The 21,047-nt window shown below is 45.4% G+C and overlaps 1 protein-coding gene across 1 annotated transcript in view; it reads right to left on the minus strand.

Annotated features, from left to right (window-relative positions):
- The window catches only part of LOC132576932 (arf-GAP with Rho-GAP domain, ANK repeat and PH domain-containing protein 2-like), a 132,883-nt gene that overhangs the window by 56,363 nt on the left and 55,473 nt on the right, over window positions 1-21,047 (minus strand). The window contains exons 9-10 of the mRNA XM_060246245.1: window positions 2,705-2,820; window positions 1,716-1,915 (exon numbers count right to left, since the gene is read on the minus strand). Coding sequence (XP_060102228.1) covers window positions 1,716-1,915; window positions 2,705-2,820 — 316 coding nt within the window. The remainder of the gene's footprint in view (window positions 1-1,715; window positions 1,916-2,704; window positions 2,821-21,047) is intronic.

The raw sequence follows: 21,047 nt of genomic DNA on the forward strand, positions 1-21,047 counted from the left end.
GGGACCAAAGCCTTCAGCTCCAGAATGTATGTGTAAAACTCCACAACTAAAAATTTCAAACATTAAAATTCAGTTTTTTAAAATCTGAACTTCCCTCCAGCTTTGGCACTTCTGTTGTGTGTATAGGGATGTTAAATGCCAAGTTTTTAATGCTCAAACGTGTGACATTTCTTTTTCTGTTCTAATTGTGGAATTTAATTGCAGGAAATTTCCACATTTCTCTGTCACCTCGCTTTCCAGAATTTCATGAAGATGGCCATTATGATTCAGCTCCAACAACAGACTATTTAAAAATTGCTTCACTCTTAGTGTATAAACACTGCTTCTTAACACTTCTGCAAAAATCCCAACACTTTATTAATCAGATAATGACTTCCAACAGACCCCTCTGTAGTTACAGCTTTAAAAAATGAGATGCATTTCACAATGGCTCTAATTGGATGCATATTTCATCTCTCTCACACACACACATCCACACACACCTTTTTTGTTGTTGTTAGAACAGGGCTACAACATTACAGAATTTCTAGGACACCAGTTGTTGTTGTTGTTGTTCAGTCGCACAGTCGAGTCCGACTCTTTGCGACCCCATAGACAAAGTCACGCCATCCTCTGAAGTCTGCTCAGATTTATGTTTGTTACATCAGTAACACTGTTCAGCCATCTCATCTTTTGCCGTCCCCTTCTTCTGTTGCCTTCTGTCTTTCCTAGTATCAGGATCTTCTCCAGTGAGTGCTCCCTTCTCATTTGGTGGCCAAAGTATTTGAGCTTCAGCTTCAGCATCTGACCTTCCAGTGAACAGTCTGGGTTGATTTCCCTTAAGACTGACTGATTTGATCTTCTAGTTCGAACAAGATCTCCTAGGGCCCCAATTACCTACTTAAGACCTTTTTTCTTTAACGCCAAATCTCACCCAAAGAAGTACCTCAGAAAAATTACCTCTGCATTTTAAATACTATTGCGTTGTTAAGGAATGTTCTCATCATGATGGGGGGGGGGGGTCATACACACCCCTTGAATACTTCATATATAGAACACTTTCTCCCCTCCTCCTCTCAGTTTTAACCGCCCTTTCACCCCCAAACATAATTTGAATAAAAGAAACAATTTACTAAAACCCAAAGACAAGGATGAAGCACCATACAACAGTCAATCCCACTTAGGCTGAGAAAATCCATTTGAGTTCTAAATGGGCCAGCTTTTTCCTCAGTTGTGGAATCACCTCTGAAATCTCCCAAACACTGGCAGTCTTTTAGAACATGGATGGCTAAGAAAAGCCAAGGCATGGAGAACTGCACCTGTTTACAACACGAGGCTTCTTTTTTCCTTTTCCCCCTCTGTAATTTTCTTTACAAATATGAGAGAAATGTTTTTTTCCCTTTCCATTGCATCTGAAGAAGTGAGCTCTGACTCATGAAAACTCATGCTGGGGAAAAACCTACTTCATGAGCTACTGGCATTAAAGTTGTGAGGTTCTGCATAAATTAGTTCGCTCTGGGGCCATTTTTCCTGCGCTAAGACAAAAATGTGTGAGCCATAGGCTAAAAAACTGTGAGCTAGCTCACACTAACTCAGCTTAGCGGGAACATTGGCTGCGATCAATTTTGTTAGCATATAAAGTACCACTGGACGTCTGTTTTGTTTTGAACCAAGCCATCCTTTTGTATGAAACTATATTACACTGTAGCCTTAACATTTCCACATTTCCCAATTACCTGCACACTTCTTACAAATGACGACACAGAGATTGATGGATGCCCAGTCAGGATCAGGCGCTTTACAATCGGCACAGGTCCTGTTTGATTCGTTGAACCAGATTTTCTCAGCGACTTCATAGTCAGAGAGAGTTTCTGCGATGGACTGTTGCAGCGCTTCAATCCACTCCTGTTTTTCTTTTCCCGACTCAGCCGTAAAGCTGAAACAGATTGATGTGCCTTCTTTTAAATGTAAACCAGGGAAGATCTATTCCCTCAATTTTAGCAACTGTTTAATGTTCACTGTTGTGAGAAGACGACAGTATGAAGTTAAACCAAGAGGGAATGAAAATGGTGTAACTTGGGGACCTCATGATAAGCTTCAATAAAAGGGGCCATTTTTGTCTGCAAAGTCCTATCAACATTTGCCTTGTTTCACTCTTCCAAATAAACCAGCCCTTCCCTTCTCTGCAGGTGAGAAAAGAAGTCCATCTTTTGCATTCATAGGTTCAATAGGGTTGAAATGCCATAATTCATTTCTAAGAAATTTATAAAAATATATAATATACAGACTGGGAAAACCAAGAACATTCATTAGCGTGCATTCTAAATTCCACTCACCCTGGCTTCCCAAATTTCTGTTTTGTTTACGTTTATTTTCTGGAACGGTTCCCTGAAGAAGGATACTTCATATCCGAAACGAGATTGGATTGGTTCTTTTATTATTCGTTGGACTACAGTTTAAATGTTACATGTTTTTTTGGACAACGGCTGTGTCGTGCATAGGCTGCGTCGTGCATATTTGTATCACCAAATTGTTTATTGCCACTTAGACGCTGTATTTTGTGGATTACATTGAGAATTATTTTCTACACGGAGTGGGTTCGTTGGTTTTTCTCCAGCTCTTTTCGCCTCCGTGGTCCCGATCTCAGCTGATTATTGAGGCACAATTGTCCTCAAAAGGGTCCCTACAATTAATGACCCCCAACAATGAATGCAATAAGTCTTACCTAAAGCTTCTATAAGGTGTGATTATTTCAAAAGATTGTTTTGCCGTACGGTCGACCTGTCTCACATTAGCCACGTTCATGGGGATTATAGTGATCCCATAACCAGTTCTAAAATCCTGAAAGTTAGAAAAAGACCGCAAATGATTAAATAAACCTCACACTGTTCATAACAGTGATTTACAGACACTAGTCAATTGAAAATGAAATAAAGAGAAGTCATCATATTGCTTGTTATCAGGGAGTACTGAATGGAAATCTTCAGTTAACTATAATTTAGTATCATGCAAGAGGCACAATTTTAATAAAGTGCATTTCTCTAGTGCTTTTACTTAACAGTTTAACGCACTTCACAGACATTAGCTCGGCAATACTTTCAGAAACATAAGAAACAGCGCAGTAGTAAAAAACAAAGACCATACAGACTTAGAGTGAGGGACAGGAAGGCACGTTGGTGACGGGTTTCTGGTTTTTTTTCGTGATTTTATAATTTTTATTGGTTTTAACTACAAAAGAAAGAAGCATAAGCATAAGAACATAAGAGAAGCCATGTTGGATCAGGCCAATGGCCCATCCAGTCCAACACTCTGTGTCATACAGTGGCCAAAATTTATATATATATATATATATATATATATATATATATATATATATATATTTATATATATATATTTATATAAATATAAATATATATATTTATATATTTATAAATTTATAAATTTATATATATATATATATATATATATATATATATATATATATATATATATATATACACACACACAAACACACACACACACACACACACACACATATATATATACACATTTATCTATCTATCTACACACACACACTGTGGCTAATAGCCACTGATGGACCTCTGCTCCATATTTTTATCTAAACCCCTCTTGAAGGTGGCTGGGTAAGCATAGATACAAAAAAAGAGGGGGGGGGCATATACAGAATGGGAAAAGCAGGGGGGAAAAGAAAAATACAAATATATCAGTTTTAATTCTACTTCCAAATAAAATATCCAATTCGTTCTACCTGCAAGTATAGAGTTCTCCATACATTTTACCATCTTTATCTTTCATTATAAAACATTTTTACTAAACTATTATCTGCAATACAAGTCTAAACAGTTCTTCTTCAACGCATACAAGTATAAACAAGTCAAAGCAATCTCAACACGGAACTATCTGCTTTGGCTTAACCATGTTAAAAACACAGACTAGTTTGTTAGTTTAACACTATCCTTATTAACACAGACACACAAAAAAACCATATCTTTATCCTTAAGAAGTTAAAAGAAAAATACGACATAGTATTTTGTCAGTCTCAATATAAACAGTTTCTCCTGGGAGACATACTAAAAACAAATCTACCAGTTTACATAACAACTGTGCTGTCTGCCTTTTTAACAATTAATCCAACTCTTATATCCCTATCGGGCTAGAAAAAAACAACTTATTATAACCCAAAAATAAAAATCACATGCCTGTTCTTATTGAGAGTTCCATACCCAACTACCCACCAAAATAAGAACATTTCAAGAAACCCTTCTTACTAAAAAGAAATCTATCTCCTGATTTGTAACTAATATGAACCTTCTGTCTACTTAACACGGTCTGTGACCAATATCTTTATCCTTGACAGGTTAGAAATAGAGCACAATAATTTATCTATCTTATTATAGACAATTTATTTATTTATATTAGAATTTATATCCCGCCCTTCTCACCTAAGTGTCTCAGGGCGGCTTACAGCATAATAATTCAAACACGTCAGTTTAAAACATTTAAAAATACAATTAAAATACAATTAAACCATAAATTAATAAAAAAAAACAAGATAGAATAAAACCGGCGGTCTATAGATGCATTTTGTTCCATCCAAGATATTTTCATTGTCAGTTAATGTTATAGGCCTGCCGGAAGAGGGCTGTCTTACAGGCCCTGCGGAATTGCCCTAGATCCCGCAGGGCCCGCACCTCTTCCGGCAGCTGGTTCCACCAATAAGGTGCCGTTATTGAGAAGGCCCGATCCCTGGTGGATTTTAGACGGGCCTCCTTTGGCCCGGGGACTACCAACAGGTTTTGTGAACCTGAGCGTAGTACTCTCTGGGGAACGTGTGGGGAGAGACGGTCCCTAAGGTAGGCAGGTCCTAGGCCATATAGGGCTTTAAAGGTAATGACCAACACCTTGTACCGGACTCGGAATATTACTGGCAGCCAGTGCAGACCCTGGAGCCCCGGCCGAATGTGCTCCCGTCTTGGGAGCCCTAATAGCAGCCGGGCAGCAGCGTTCTGCACTAACTGCAGTTTCCGGGTCCGGCACAAGGGTAGCCCCATGTAGAGGGCATTACAGTAGTCCAGCCTCGAGGTGACCGTAGCATGAATCACTGTTGCCAGGTCGTCACGTTCCAGGAAGGGGGCCAACTGCCTCGCCCGCCTAAGATGAAAAAAAGCGGACTTGGCAGTGGCTGCTATCTGAGCCTCCATCGTCAGTGAAGGCTCCAACAGCACCCCCAGGCTCTTAACCCTGCCCGACGCTGTTAGCGGAGCGCCGTCAAAAACTGGCAGGGGGATTTCCCTTCCCGGGCCGCAGCGACCCAAGCAAAGGACCTCTGTCTTCGCCGGGTTCAGCTTCAGCCCGCTCAGCCTAAGCCACCTAGCCACTGCCTGTAACGCCCGGTCCAGATTTTCTGGGGCGCAGGCGGGCCGGCCATCCATAAGCAGATAGAGCTGGGTGTCATCAGCATATTGATGGCAACCCAGCCCATACCCTCGGGCCATCTGGGCAAGGGGGCGCATATAGATGTTAAATAACATCGGGGAAAGCACCGCCCCTTGAGGCACCCCGCAATCAAGCGTGTGTCTCCGGGACAGTTCCTCCCCAATCGCCACCCTTTGTCCCCGACCATCAAGGAAAGAGGCAAGCCATTGCAAGGCCAACCCCTGAATCCCTGCGTCGGCAAGGCGGCACGCCAGAAGCCGATGGTCGACCGTATCGAACGCTGCCGATAGGTCCAACAACATCAGCACCGCTGAGCCGCCTTGATCCAGATGTCGCCGAAGGTCATCCACCAGGGCGACCAGCACCGTCTCCGTCCCGTGGCCCAGGCGGAAACCAGACTGGTAGGGGTCAAGGACAGAAGCATCCTCCAGGAAACTCTGTAGCTGCAACGCCGCTGCCCTCTCTATAAGTTTGCCCAAAAAGGGCAAATTCGATACCGGCCGATAGTGTGCCAATTCGGTCGGATCTAACGTTGTTTTCTTCAAGAGGGGACGGACCACCGCCTCTTTGAGCGCTGATGGAAAATGCCCCTCCAGTAGGGATCTATTTATGATATCCCGTATAGGATATCTTAGCTCCCTCTGGCAGGTCTTAATAAGCCAGGAGGGGCATGGGTCCAATTTACAAGTTGTTGGGCATGCAGATAGGAGGATCCTGTCAACTTCTTCCAGGCTGAGCGCGCCGAAGCCGTCCAGGACAAACATATTAGAAGGAGATCTAAGGGTTTTTCACCACGTGGTTGCTTTGACAGTATCTTTGACTTGCAAAGGGGAGAGAGGTCTCTCCCCTGGGGCGAACTGCTCTTGTTTCCAGGTCTCCACAGGTTCCGGGCTTCCAGAGGCTCTGAATGCATGGACTGTTGCCCATGGTTGGGTAAGTTCCACTGCCCCCCCGCCTCCCCCTCCCCTCACTCTCGACCTCTTGATGTGTGAGCGTCTCTGGCACTTGAACCAGGCAGTGGGCTCCAGCAGGGGGCATTTACTGACCCCGCTCTCCTGTGTTGCCGCCTGCTCCCTTCTCTTGGTCTGCCCTCTGCCATATTCCCAACCGCTGGAAGGGTGGGGGGGGCAGCTGGCCCGATGCAGGGAGGTGGGTCAGAGACTGTCCCTTTAAGAGAGCGCCCGGCTGAAACGCAGTCTGCTCTTCCAGCTGCCGCCCCTGCAGGTGCTCTTGATCTCTGTCTCCGTTTTGCAGATGGGACTCCAACACAGAGGCTTCTGCGTGTGTCACTCCACCGCCCCCTACTCCCTCAGCTGTTTCTGCCCGCTGCTCTGAATGGAACCCTGCCCACAGTGAGACTGCCCAGCATGCACCAGGGAGACTGTTGCACTCTGTTCCGGAAAAATAAAGTCTGAGCTATGCCCTCTGTTGTCTCTCCTGCTTGGCATCTGCTGCACGTTCCCTGGGCACCCCCCCCCACCCCGTCAGTGTCCTCTCCAAGGGAATGCCTGGGAGGGTGGGCAGACTTGGGTTTTTGGGGGGGAACAGTCCAAGAGCTGCCACGCTGCCCCCTGCATGGCTGGACGGGGGAGGGGAGTGTTGCCCCTTAGCCGGCCGGGCTGACAGCCTACCCGACCCCACAGGGTTGTTGTGTGCAGGGCACTAAGGGGGGGGGCTGATGAAGAGGACTCAAGAGTTCTGCGGCTGATGCACTTGCACTCTGAGTTCTACGGCTCCAGGGGAGGTGTTCCATGCACATGGCAGGGGGCATCAGGGCAGCACAGGGGGTCTCTGGGTGGGGGGGGTGTCTGCTGCTGGGCTGCTCACTCCCAGACACACATTCCAGCCGCTGTCTATGACAGCGAACTCCTGCACTTGGTACTTCCTGCTTGTCTGCCTGCCATTGGCAGAGTCTCTGACAGCAGGAGGGTGTGAGGGAATTGACAGCTTCTTCGTGGTAGTGCGGGCCTGTCTCGACCCCGCCCCTGCCTCGCCACCAAGCCAGGCTTCTTGTGCGCGCATGCCTAGCCTCACTCCTGTTCCCTCCCCGTGTTGGTGGGATGTCTCTCCTTTGTCTTTGATGGTCTGCCCATCATTGGCTCCGTTCTTCCCATCCCTGACTGTCATGAGCCACGGCACATGCGCCAGGACTTGCCAATGGGGGGGGGGCTGGCCCTCCTCTCCGGCTGCCTCCACCTCCCTTGCGTGCCTATGCCAGCAGCGTTGCCATGGCGCCCGTCTCCCTCACGGCAAGCTACGCCTCTCCCCTCCCCACGCTCCAGCGTGCCAAAGTCCTCAGGAAGTCTTCTAGCGCCGCGGCAGCTACACCACGGCCAGCCGCCACTTATGTGTGGATTGGGCTGTTAGTGGATCATACGCTGAACATGAGTCAACAGTGTGATGTGGTGGCTAAAAAGGCAAATGGAATTTTGGGCTGTATCAACAGAAGTATAGTGTCCAGATCACGTGATGTGATAGTATCGCTTTACTTTGCTCTGGTAAGACCTCACCTGGAGTACTGTGTTCAATTTGGGGCATCACATTTTAAGGATATAGACAAGCTGGAATGGGTCCAGAGGAGGGTGACGGAGATGGTGAGGGGTCTGGAGACCAAGTCCTATGAGGAAAGGTTAAAGGAGCTGGGGATGTTTAGCCTGTAGAGGGGACGGCTGAGAGATGATATGATCACTATTTTCAAGTACTTGAAGGGCTGTCATATAAAGGATGATGTGGAATTGTTTTCTGTCGCCCCAGAAGGTAGGACCAGAACCAATGGGTTGAAATTAAATCAAAAGAGTTTCTGGCTCAACATTAGGAAGAATTTCCTGACCGTTAGAGCGGTTCCTCAGTGGAACACGCTTCCTCGAGAGGTAGTGGGCTCTCCTTCCTTGGAGGTTTTTAAACAGAGGCTAGATGGCCATCTGACAGTGATGAAGATTCTGTGAATTTGGGGTAGGTATTTGTGGGTTTCCTGCACTGTGCAGGGGGTTGGACTAGATGACCCTGGAAGTCCCTTCCAACTCTATGATTCTATGATTCTGTTCTATGATTCTAACTGTAATAACTCTCCCCTTACTTTGCCTTGACCTTCACCTCATTACTCCCTCTCCCCCTTGAAATCAATGGCTTTGCGACTGATCCGTCTGCTCCACAGCAGCCCAAAGATTTCCCGGGAGACTTCGCAGCGACTTATTCATTTACTCCTATCAGCCGTACAGGCACTATAATCACCTGTCAACTTGGGCTTGGCAGCCTGTTATATAGCAATGCAGTGCTCTCTAGCAAGGAGGGCAAGCAGAAATAATATATGTCCTGTGCCAAGCTATGAAGTATGAAGTTAAGGGGGAAGCGGTCACCATATCTGACTGCAATCCGTTTTGCCAGCCATTGCTCATGTTGCGTCAGAAAGACGAGATGAACGAACACAAATTGGGTTACAATTAGAGATGTGGAGGCCTGAAAAAAAAAATTCGGGGGGGGGGGGAGGAAGAAACGTTTTTCCCCGTTTTTTTCCTGAAGCCTTCCCCTCCCCCCCGAAAGATTGAAAAAATTGGAAAAGAAAGAAAAGAAAAGAAATGATTATGGAATATTTTATTTTAACATGATGAATAAAATCTTTTAAGACCAGGTGTTCAAATATTTTCCAAATCATTTCTAAAAAAAAATGTAAAGTATCAGATTATTCTAATTTCTGTGCACTGAGGACAAGCAAGTCCTAGGTCATGCCCATTTCATTGAAACTTAGTCCTACGCTCCCTTCTATACACTTCCCCCCTCTTCAATTCTTTTTATGAGAATGAGTTTTCTTATTTTTATTTCATACTGTGCAGAGGAACTATGAATCATTGTTACTCCTGGATTTTATTAAAAATTGTTTTGTGGAGGGTTTTTTGTCTGTTCCACATAAACCCGTTAACAGTTCAGGAGATTGTTGCTCCATTTGTTACAATGACAAATAAAATTTAAAAAGTAAATTCTGTTCGTAATAATTTTTTGGAGGCACTGTATTTTGAATATGCTAGCTGTGGCAATTTCATGCCAAGTAAAATTGTCCATAGTCATATTTTATGTTCCTAAAATAACAGAATGGCTTTCATTCCGGAAACGAAAAAAGAAGCGCAGATGCAGCATTTTTTTCAATTTTTCTGAAAATTTCTGGTTTTTCCTGGGAAAAAACCCGGAAAAAACGGGGGGGGGGCTTCGGCGCCTCAAAATTTCCAGAAATTGTACATCTCAAGTTATGATAACGCTTCAATCAATAAAAGCTGGACCACCCTAAGATTCCAACAATACAAGGAATGGAATTCGCAAGGGTCGCTTTGGATTTAGCATCCCTCGTATTCTTTTACTGCAGAGATTCCACACCAGGCTGTCAACTCTCTTTACCAGACTGTCTCAGGCTGCAATCCTACACACTAAATAATGCACTTTCAATCCACTTTCAATGCCAGGTCACAAAGTAAAATCCAGTTGGAAAATGCATTGAAAGTGGAAAGTGCATTATTTAGTGTGTGGGATTGCAGTCTTAGGTAGCATAGAGGTGGGCCAGCCACTAGGCCAGGGGTGGCCAAACTTGCTTAACATAATGGCCACACAGAATAAACATCAGATGTTTGAGAGTTGCAGGACATGAATGTCAGAGGAAGGAAGGAAGGAAGGAAGGAAGGAAGGAAGGAAGGAAGGAAGGAAGGAAGGAAGGAAGGAAGGAAGGAAGGAAGGAAGGAAGGAAGGAAGGAAGGAAGGAAGGAAGGAAGGAAGGAAGGGAGGGAGAAGATATTGAATTTATATCCCGCCCTCCACTCCGAAGAGTCTCAGAGCAGCTCACAATCTCCTTTACCTTCCTCCCTCACAACAGACACTCTATGAGGTGGGTGGGGCTGGAGAGGGCCCTCACAGCAGCTGCCCTTTCAAGGACAACCTCTGCCAGAGCTATGGCTGACCCAAGGCCACGCTAGCAGGTGCAAGTGGAGGAGTGGGGAATCAAACCCAGTTCTCCCAGATAAGAGTCCGCACACTTAACCACTACACCAAACTGGCTCTCCAGGAAGGAAGGAAGGAAAATAGCGGGGGGAGGGAGGAGGGAAGGGGAGATGGCAAGAAAGTAACGTTAACTTTAAATGCATTTTCCAAGCTGCCAGCTGGCTTGACTCGGAGAAGTGATTTGAAGAGAGAAATGCCTTCTCCAAACCAGCCGATGGAACAGTGGGGGCTTTGAGAGCCACAAAACAAGTGTGAAAGAGCCACATGTGGCTCCCGAGTCACAGTTTGGCCACCCTGCACTAGGCAGACTTAGATGGCTGCCTAGGGCACGGAGTGGGGGGTCACCAAATTGGGCTCTCCATCTCGTGCCCCTGCCTCCCAGGTGATGGATATTGCTCATGAGGAGAGGCCTTCTGGAGCCAGGAACCGGCCATGAGCTGCCCAGCCTCCTCATGTGGTGGTGCGGCAAGGCTCTGAGCGGCGCAGAGAGGCTGCACACTGCCCGGATGCCGTCGCTTCTGTTTCAAGAAGGCAAAGCAACAGCAACCAGGTGGTGTGCAACCTCTCTGCCCCTCTCAGAGCCTTGCCACTACTGTGCATGCTCTTCTTGCCCTCTGGCTTTGCCCACGGAGGAAGGGGCCTCACCCAAGGCACCAGACACCTAAGGGCCACCCCTTGGAGCTTTCTCACACACTACATGATGCACTTTCCATGCATTTGGCAACTGGATTTTGCTGTGCAAAACAGAAAAATCCACTTGCAAACAGCTGAAGTGGGCCAAAATTGTATTATTAACATGTATGAAAGGGCTCTTTGTAAATGTAAGGGATCAGAAACAGCACCACAAATGTTTTAAATTATATTTTACTGTATTTTATTCTTTTAAATTTCAATTGTAGTGTTTGAATTTGCTTGTTAGTCGCCCTGAGCCCGCTTGCGGAGAGGGCAGGGTAAAAGAAAGAAAGAGAGAGAGAGAGAGAGAGAGAAAGGAGAAAGAGAGAGAGAGAGAAAGGGAGAGAGAAAGAAAGAAAGAGAGAAAGAGAGCGAGAGAGAGCGAGAGGGAGAAAGGGAGGGAGAAAGGGAGAAAGAAAGGGAGAAAGAGAGAGAGAGGGGGGGGGAAGGAAGGAAGGAAGGAAGGAAGGAAGGAAGGAAGGAAGGAAGGAAGAAAGAAAGAAAGAAAGAAAGAAAGAAAGAAAGAAAGAAAGAAAGAAAGAAATAAAGAAAGAAAGAAAGAAAGAAAGAAAGAGAAGGAAGGAAGGAAGGAAGGAAGGAAGGAAGGAAGGAAGGAAGGAAGGAAGGAAGAAGGAAGGAAGGAAGGAAGGAAGGAAGGAAGAAAGAAAGAAAGAAAGAAAGAAAGAAAGAAAGAAAGAAAGAAAGAAAGAAAGAAAGAAAGAAAGAAAGAAAGAAAGAAAGAAAGAAAGAAAGAAAGAAAGAAAGAAAGAAAGAAAGAAAGAAAGAAAGAAAGAAAGAAAGAAAGAAAGAAAGAAAGACTTAAATTGCATGGCTAACAGACACAGACAAAAAATATATAACGATGGTCTTATATCCTACCTTAGATTTACAATGAGTGGCCTCATTCCATGCCATTAAAAATATGTTAAGAAGCCCTGACTTTAGCAATCGTTTGCAACTGGCTTTTCCCCATTTTACACAGGAAAATCCAGTTGCAAACAACTGCTGAAGTGTATCGGAAGCATACCAAGAGTGCATTATCCAATGTGTGAAAGCAGCCTTAGACTTCTCAAAGCTATCCCAAATGATCCCATGCAAACACAGAACAGTTGCGAGTGGGGAAACTGACACAAACAAAATGGACAGGGACACGGCGAGCAGGACAGCATCCTGGGACAGTCAGGCAATGCCCATTTGCACAGTGCGAATATGAAACTCTCTCACCCAGCCAAGGCTTTTCTTTGTAGCAGGAACTCCTTTCATATTAGGCCACACACCCCTGATGTAGCTTATCATCCTGGAGCTTACAGTAGGCCCTGTAAGAAGAACCATGTTCACTCTTGGAGGACTGGCTATATCAGGGGTCTGTAGCCAAATATGCAAAGGAGTTAAGGCTGCCAAGCCCCCAGCCCAGGCAGGGGTTCTCCCGCCCACACTGGGCTGGCAGGGAGAACCTCTGCCAACATCACCAGCTTGATGACGTCACCCATGAGTGACATCATCACACTGGTGACATCGCACATCAGCTGCTTTAAGCGTTTTCGGGAAAACTCTATGGTTTTCCCAGACGCTCTAGCAATTTGGGAGGGAAAACTCTATGGGAGAAGAGGTACTATAGAGTTTTTCCCTCCCAAAATGCTAGAATGTGCAGGAAAACCATAGAGTTTTCCCCGAAAATGTCTACAGTGGCCGGTGCAATGATGTCACTCGTGGGTGACATCATTGCGCCCCACATGCTTTGCATGCGAAACAAATCCCCCGCCAGAGGCTGGAGCCATAAAAGCAGTTCCTGATACAAAAAAAGTCCTTCTCCCAGCTGAGCTTCTCTAGTATTAGAGTTGCAACACCATTATCATTAAGTGGAGCTTATGGAGAATTTCACATTTGGCAGCTAATGGACTCCAGGAAATGTGCTCCCATATGGATGTCAGAAGAGTCAATTTCAATGACTGGCATTTGCTTAACATCCAGCAATAATGAAAAAGATAGCAGAATCAAAGACCCATGAAAGGAGCAATTCCACCCAGCCTTATTATCGTGACAAAACCCAAGTCACTTCTACCATGCACAAGTCGATAGCTTAGAATAGGGGTGTTGAACTCATTTGTTATGAGGGACAGATCTGACCTAAATAAGACCTTGCCGGGCTGGGCCATGTGTGTACCTATTTAAGATTAGGTAGCAGAGATATAAAGTTTTTAAGGGACACAAACACAACTAAAGATTTAAAAAAAAAAACTTAAAATAAAACATGCTTAAAACACTAGCACTTGTTGGTCTGAAAGGTGTTTTATTTGTATTTCTCCCATGGGATCCAGGGAACTGGGCAAAGGAAGCTCTGGCTCTTTCCCTCCCTCTCCAGGGACCAGGAGGGGGAGGAGCTTCAATCAATGGAGAAAATCGAGGTTTTGCTCTTTAGCTCTGCTGTGCGATTGAGCAAGCCTTGCAAAGCAAGCTAAGATGCAGAAGGAAACAAGGGAGAGGGAGAAGGAAGCAGATGACAACCAGTTGCTTGGGGGCCTGATAGGAACCCTCTGGTGGCCTGATTCGGCCCCTGGGTTGCATGTTTGACACCCCTGGCTTAGAATTTCTCCCGATTAGGAGCTCACAGGATGTGAGGGACAGAACAAGTAACTTATCTGAGGATAGTGAAGAATTTCCATTGATTAAATGCTACTATTGTGCAATAAATATATATTCGTCTTGTTATGCATTCGCTGTGTTCACTGTTAGTAGGCCTGAGCATGAAACATGCTTCCATTAGTCTCCAGGACTACCTAAATTCCGATTGGCCATTCTCTTAGAACTGGCCAATTGGGGTGTGAGGCATTTCTCCTAGGAAATGCTCTGTAGCTCTGCTGTGCGATTGAGCAAGCCTTGCAAAGCAAGCTAAGACAGACCAATAGGAGGGATTGCCATCAGCTAAAGGGGGCGTGTTTAACTCAGCCACAATGTATATATTGAGTGAAATGACCTGTGCTTCTTGTGACTGTTTCTGCTTACTTAAGAGCTGACTGAACTCACATTACAATACTTGACTTAAAAGATATAAAGGTAAAGGTAGCCCCTGTGCAAGAACCAGTCGTTTCCGACCCTAGGGTGACATTGCTTTCACAACATTTTCATGGCAGACTTTTTAACGGGGTGGTTTGCCATTGCCTTCCCCAGTCATTTACACTTTACCCCCAGCAAGCTGGGTACTCATTTTACCAACCTCGGAAGGATGGAAAGGCTGAGTCAACCTGGTGCCGGTTACCTGAACCCAGCTTCCGCCGGGATCGAACTCAGGTCGTGAGCAGAGCTTAGGACTGCAGTGCTACAGCTTTGTCACTCTGCGCCATGGGGTTCTCCTAAAAAGATATAGTTTGGTATTACCCCATTCTCCGTTCTCTTCCCTGCCCTTGTCTAGAAGAAAAGTGTGGTTTATGGACAGAAGTACTATAAAGGCCTTCTATAAACATCATTCCTGGGACTTTTGTTTCTTCCTTCTAGCAGGTGATCCCTGCACTTCAGGAGAACCCCCTTGAAGTTTAAGGGAGCCCCCAGAGCAGAGCGGAAAGACATCCCAGAGGGGGACACCAGAAAAAGACTGGTAACCTCCCCGCTGCCAGGACTGGCAGATGAGCTCTGCTTATAGCTCCGGATTCTTAGGAACACAGTCAGTTCCCAGAAATTGTGTTCATCTGTTCACCAATGAGCACTCCCCGTAATTATACCTTATCACAACTCCTGCATTCATCTCATACCAACGTGAGCAATAACATCAGTTCTTTCAAGAATCATTTTCCCCCTTCGCCAAAACATGTTCAATTGTTTCAGAACATCAGCTTCTCTCTCTCTCTCTCTCTTTTTTTTGTAGAGTGAGGTTTTTAAAAAACCTCAAAAGCAACTAATGCAATTATTTTTCTAAATTTATTTATTACTTTAGATCAGGGGTGTCGAACTCATTTGTTATGCGGGCCGGGTCCGATATGAAAGAGACCTTGTTCAGCTGGGCCATGTCGGGCTGGGCTGAGCCATGTCGGGCTGGGCCATGTGTGTACCTATTTAAGTTTAGGTAGCAGAGATATACATTTTATAAAGGACACAAACAAGGGAGGAGCCTCCTTCCTTCCCCAAGGAAGGAAGCCAATGGAGAAAATATTGTTCTGTAGCTCCTGTGCAATTGAGCAAGCCTTGCAAAGCAAACTGTTATGCAGAAGGAGGCAAGAGAGAGGGAGAAGAAACCAGATGACAGCCAGTTGCTCGGGGGCCTGATAGGAACCCTCCAGGAGCCTGATTTGGCCCCCAAACTGCACGTTTGACACTAGGGTTGCCAAGTCCAATTAAAGAAAAATCTGGGGACTTTGGGGGTGGAGCCAGGAGACATTGGGGGTGGAGCCAAGAACAAGGATGTGACAAGCATAATTGAACTCCAAGGGAGTTCTGGCCATCACATTTAAAGAGACAGCACACCTTTTAAAATGCCTTTCTTCCATAGGGAATAATTAAGGATAGGGGCACCATATTTTGGGGCTCATAGAATTGGACCCTCTGGTCCAATCGTTTTGAAACTTGGGGGGTATTTTGGGGAGAAGCACTAGATGCTATACTAAAAATTTGGTGCCTCTACCTCAAAAAATAGCCCCCCCCCCAGAGCCCCCAATACCCACAGATCAATTTCCTATTATTCCCTATGGGAATCGTTCTCCATAGGGAATAATAGAGTGCCTAGTAGACATTTCCCTCCCCCCCACATGCTTTCTAAAGGGGGGGAGGGCCTCCAAACTAGGGAATCCCCTGCCCCCTCCCTCTCACACACACACACTTACCAGATCTTCCTCCGGACAACTCTACTTCCTGTGAAAACGAAAGCAAAAGAAAGGGAGGGGCCGTTCTCAGAAGCCCTTTCTGCTTCCTGCCCAGCCTTAAAGGGGCAGACATTTTGCAAACGGCTCAGGAGCTCTACAACATGAAGCCTAAAGGTATGTTCTCCCCCCCTCCACCCCCACCCCCGCTTCCAGAGTTTTGAAGAGCGGGAGATGAGGCTGCGAACCCAGAAGTCTCCCGCCAGAGCGGGAGGTTTGGGAAGCCTATTTGACACCCCTGCTTTTGATTTTTATTCCGCCCTCTCCGCAAACATACTCCGGGCGGCTAACAATCTATTATCAATAATTACAATTTAAAACCCATAAAACATGATTTTAAAGCATTTTATGGTTCTGATTTAACTTCAATATAGGCTGGCTCTTTATTTCTTCCAACGGTGATCCTATGATCGTCATTCCCCAGCAGTGTAGAGCGGCAGTCTTCTCCTGGTTTAGATGTTGAAGGCCTGTCGAAACAGTTCAGTTTTGCAGGCCCTGAGGGATTGAAAAAGATCCCGCAGGCCACTTATGGCCTCCGGAAGGGCATTCCACATTTCTGGTGTTGCCACTGAGAAGGCCCTAGCCTGTGGAGAACACAACCTGGCCTCCCTTAGTCGGGGGATGGACAGTAGATTTTGTGACCCTGAACGCAGTGCTCTCTGGGGAACATACGGAGAAAAGCGGTCTCGTAGTTAAGCAGGCCCTCAGCCATGAAGAATGTTTCCTGTCAGAAATTTATCCCTGCAAGAAAATCTTGCCCAATCAAGAACTGTACGCTTGAAATTCTCCTTCAGACTTCAGTTCTGCTACCAGTACATTTCGGATTACTAGTGAGATTGGAGTTAAGTTTCATACTTTTTGAAAAATGATGGAATACGCTTCTGGATTTTCCCTATCAGGTTGAATAGCGATCATTATATCAGCTTGACTTGTTCTCCTTTCGACCCAGTAATTATTTTAGACGGGTGCCTTAATGGCACCATTAAGGTAACCCCCTGAAAGTCATCAGAGGAATAGTCTGAAGATAGATGTGAACTTCAGTAGCTCTCATTATTTTGTAGTGTACTTGCACGACCATCCGTCTATGGGATCTATTATCACTTTCATATTGTGGGGGGAGGGGGGAGGGATAAAACATTTGACAGGCATCTAACTTTCACTGAATGGAAGGGAAGGCAAACAGAAACAAACAAAAAACAAACATTCCTTTAAAGTCCCAACTATGTAAGATGAGAAACAGGAGACGTTTGGATATGATACCTCTGTGGGAATGGGTCCCTGAGACCCTTATCCTTATTTTTAAGCAAAGAAACAAGGGGGAGGGGTTAGCCCTAGGAGTGCAAAAAATAAATTTGAGTACAGCCAGGGGTGGAATTCTAGCAGGAGCTCCTTTGCATATTAGGCAACACACCCCTGATGTAGCCAATCCTCCAAGAGCTTTCAAAAAAGAGCCTTGTAAGCTTTTGGAGGATTGGCTACATCAGGGGTGTGTGACCTAATATGCAACAGAGCTCCTACTAGAATTCCACCCCTGGGTACAGCTACTGAGGTCTCTGAAGCCAGAGAATTTTCTGAATAAAATTTCAGGATTGGTCTTCAGTGACTGGAGATCCTGCACAAGGAAAACCAAGTTAAGCACAACAGGAAACGTTTCAGAATTATGCAAAAAAATTGCCATGCATAATTTATACAGGTGAGTACTATAGAGCAGTGTTTCCCATTTGCAGGGTCATGACCCAGTACCAGGCCATGGAAGCCTCACTACTGGGTCACAAGAAAAGCCAAAGCTAGCCCCACCCCCAGCAAAGCTAGCCCCACCCCATCTCTGTGTTATGCAGAGAGGAACTGGGCTGCCTCTCCTTCCTTCTCCCCCGCTCCCAATGTTTGAGAGAAAAGCTAACATCCACTGGCACTTTAGGCCCATGAAGTGTTCTTCAAGGTATGAACTTTCATGTGCCTTGCAGCATGTTCTTTTGGGGAGATTTCCCCAGGAGGCCTGGCGGCAAAGAAGGGTGTGTGTTTTTTTTTTCAGCCTTGAGGGGCGGGGAGTGGGCATTCCAGTAGCTATTTTTTTTTTTTACCAAATGACCCCTGGGCAGAATTTTTGCTGGCTGGGGTCATCTGATGGTGAGGAAGGCTTTTTTTTCCTTTTGCCCCCCTCTTTCTTTCTTTCTTTCTTTCTTTCTTTCTTTCTTTCTTTCTTTCTTTCTTTCTTTCTTTCTTTCTTTCTTTCTTTCTTTCTTTCTTTCTTTCCCTGAAAGTGATGCTCTCTCTGTATTCTTGGTGCTGGGAGGGGGGGAAGCAACAGTGGGAGGGCTTCTAGTGCCCTGGCCCCATTGATGGACATTCTGGTACTTTTGGGGCATTGGGTACTTTTCGGAATTTTGGACTGGATAGTCCAGTGGCCTGATCCAACATGGCTCCTCTTATGTTCGTTTTTTCTTTCCATGTCTTTCTTTTTTTCCCCTTTCCTTCCATTTCATTCTTTCCCTTTTCCTTTCTTTTCTTTCCTTCCATTTTTACTGGATGAAACTTTTCTGTTCATCATACTGTTGTTGCAGACATAGCTCTGCCAATGAAAAGCTGGCACCCCCAGTTGTAGCCAGGTGGCCTTCTATGAGATTTCTGTGTGAGTGAGTGAGACTAAGAGGTGTGGGGCAGAAAGAGATTACTGGAGATTACTGCGGTATATCTCAACAGCACTGGAAGAGATGGTACTATGAACTTGGCACCATCCTCCCAGTCCTGCTTTTAACAGCTGTCTGACACCAAAATTAAACTCCTCCTGTAGATATCTGTGCAACAGGTTGCTTTTAAAGGCATGGGAAACACAGCCAGTAAAAAGCTGCAAGACTCTCATAAATATCCTTTTCGGGATAACTGCAGAAAAGCATGTATGAACTTCATATAACTTGAAATTAATTCATTAATTGCAATAGAATTCTCTGCTACCTTCCACAGCAATTTCTCCACGTTTCAACCAAAGAAAAGTATGAAAAACAGCTGTTGAAAGATTTTCTTGAAACCAAGAAAGCTTGGTTGTAGCTTGAGGCAGGGTTCCAGTAGGAAGGAAGGGCCTACTAAATGTGTCGGCATATTTTGAGGTAGAGCAGCTGCCAGGGCCCAGTGTGCGTGGTACACAGTGCTGGCATTCTTGATGGCAATGGCAACAGCACTCTCAATTGCATATACTGGCCAGTGCTGTTGAGGAAGGGATGCGTTGGTGGTGCAGGCAATTGAACATGGGCATTAGGAGTGCTTGCAAGCTGGAGAAGAATACACAAACAGATAGGTGCATGCCGGTGTGGGGGTGAAAAGAGAGGACCGCCCACTTTCCACACCCATTTTGACTCAGCATGAGTTTCAGAGAGATTTTTCTGAAAATGAATTTACTTCCAAAGAAGAGGCAGCTTTAGGGGAGTGCCCTGGAAGTGACATCACAGGAAAAGGTGGAGTTTTGGTTCAGTGTGCCCCGGAAGTGACATCACTTGGTCCTTGACCCCACACGAAATGACATAATTCCTGTCTCCCGGCTCCACCCCCAAAGTCTCCTGGCTCCAACCCCAAATGTAGTGGGCCTTGAAGGAGACGTGTAAAAATAATCGGGCCACGGGAAAGAAAAGTTTGGGAAACCCTGCTATAGAGAAAAAGAGGGGCTCCCTGAGTTGAAGCAAGACTATAATTGAAAAAACATCAGGGTGAAACTATATATGTAATAGGGAAAACTCTTTTGGCCTCTACTTCTGAGCAGACTCTGCTCCTAAATAACCTAAGATGAACAATATAAATGTACACAAAAGGCAGTCTGTTTAAGGTAGAAGCTTTGGATTATTGAAGTACCTTTTGTGCACATTTATATTGTTCATCTTAGATTATTTAGAAGCAGAGTCTACTCAGAAGTAGAGGTCAAAAGGGTTTTCCCTATTACATATATGTCTTGATAGTATAGTTTCACCCTGACGTTTTTTCAATTATAATTTATACAGGTTGCAGTGCACAGCATCTCTTGTCGCAGAATACAGGATATCTTGACACAGAACTTGGGCTGTTGTTATTATGGAGAACAGACAGCCCTGTCTAGAATGATGGGTTTGACTATGAAGAAGAAGAAGAGATTGGATTTATATGCTGCCCTTCGCTTGGAGTGTCAGAGTGGTTTACCATCTCCTTCCCTTTCTCTCCCTACAACAGACCTCCTGTGAGGTAGGGGTGGGAGGCTGAGAGAGCTCTTTCAAGAACTGCTCTTGAGAGAACAGCTCTGAGAGAACTGTGACTAATCCAAGGTCACTCAGTTGGCTGCATGTGGAGGAGCGGGGAATCAAACCTGGTTCTCCAGATTAGAGTCCACCACTGTTAACCATTACACCCAGGGCTTTTTTTGTAGAAAAAGCCCAGCATGGACTCATTTGCATATTAGGCCACACACCCTGCTGTCACCACTGTTTCACACAGGGACTTTTGTAGAGAAAACCCATCAGGGAGTCATTTGCATATTAGGCCACACCTCCTGGTGTCACCATTGCATCACATAGGGCTTTTTTGTAGAAAAAGTGTAGCAGGAACTCACTTGCATATTAGGCCACACCCACTAGTGTCACCATTGTTTCACACAGGGCTATTTTGCAGGGGAAAGCCCAGCAGGAACTCATTTGCATATTAGGCCACACCCCCTGATACCAAGCCAGCCTGGACTACGGTCCAGTGCATACCTGCTCAAAAAAAGCCCTGACTACACCAAACTGGCTCTTCTGCAGAAAGCAGGAGAGAAAGATGTGACAATGAAGCCTGGAGAAGAAGAACACTTCTCACTCTCATTTGACGGCAGTTTTTCAAACACAGTATGGAAAATGGTGAATCTTAAATTCTAAGGGACGGTTTCAATGGCATTTATTCCTTGGATGCAGACTGAAGAACAGCCCTTGCCATGATGCTTCTGTGGAGAAAGTTACATTTTAAAAGTTCTTTTGACACATGCAGCCCTCCACATGCACATCCCCGGTACTATGGGTCTCCTCTATTACACCCAGCTGGCAACCCAAAGCTGGCAACCCAACCGCTACAATCCCCTGGGTGTTGCATTTGCAAAACGGAGCTTTCGGAATATCATCTTCC

The sequence above is a fragment of the Heteronotia binoei genome, chromosome 9 (genome assembly GCF_032191835.1).
Source record: "Heteronotia binoei isolate CCM8104 ecotype False Entrance Well chromosome 9, APGP_CSIRO_Hbin_v1, whole genome shotgun sequence".
In the NCBI taxonomy this organism is placed as follows: domain Eukaryota; kingdom Metazoa; phylum Chordata; class Lepidosauria; order Squamata; family Gekkonidae; genus Heteronotia; species Heteronotia binoei.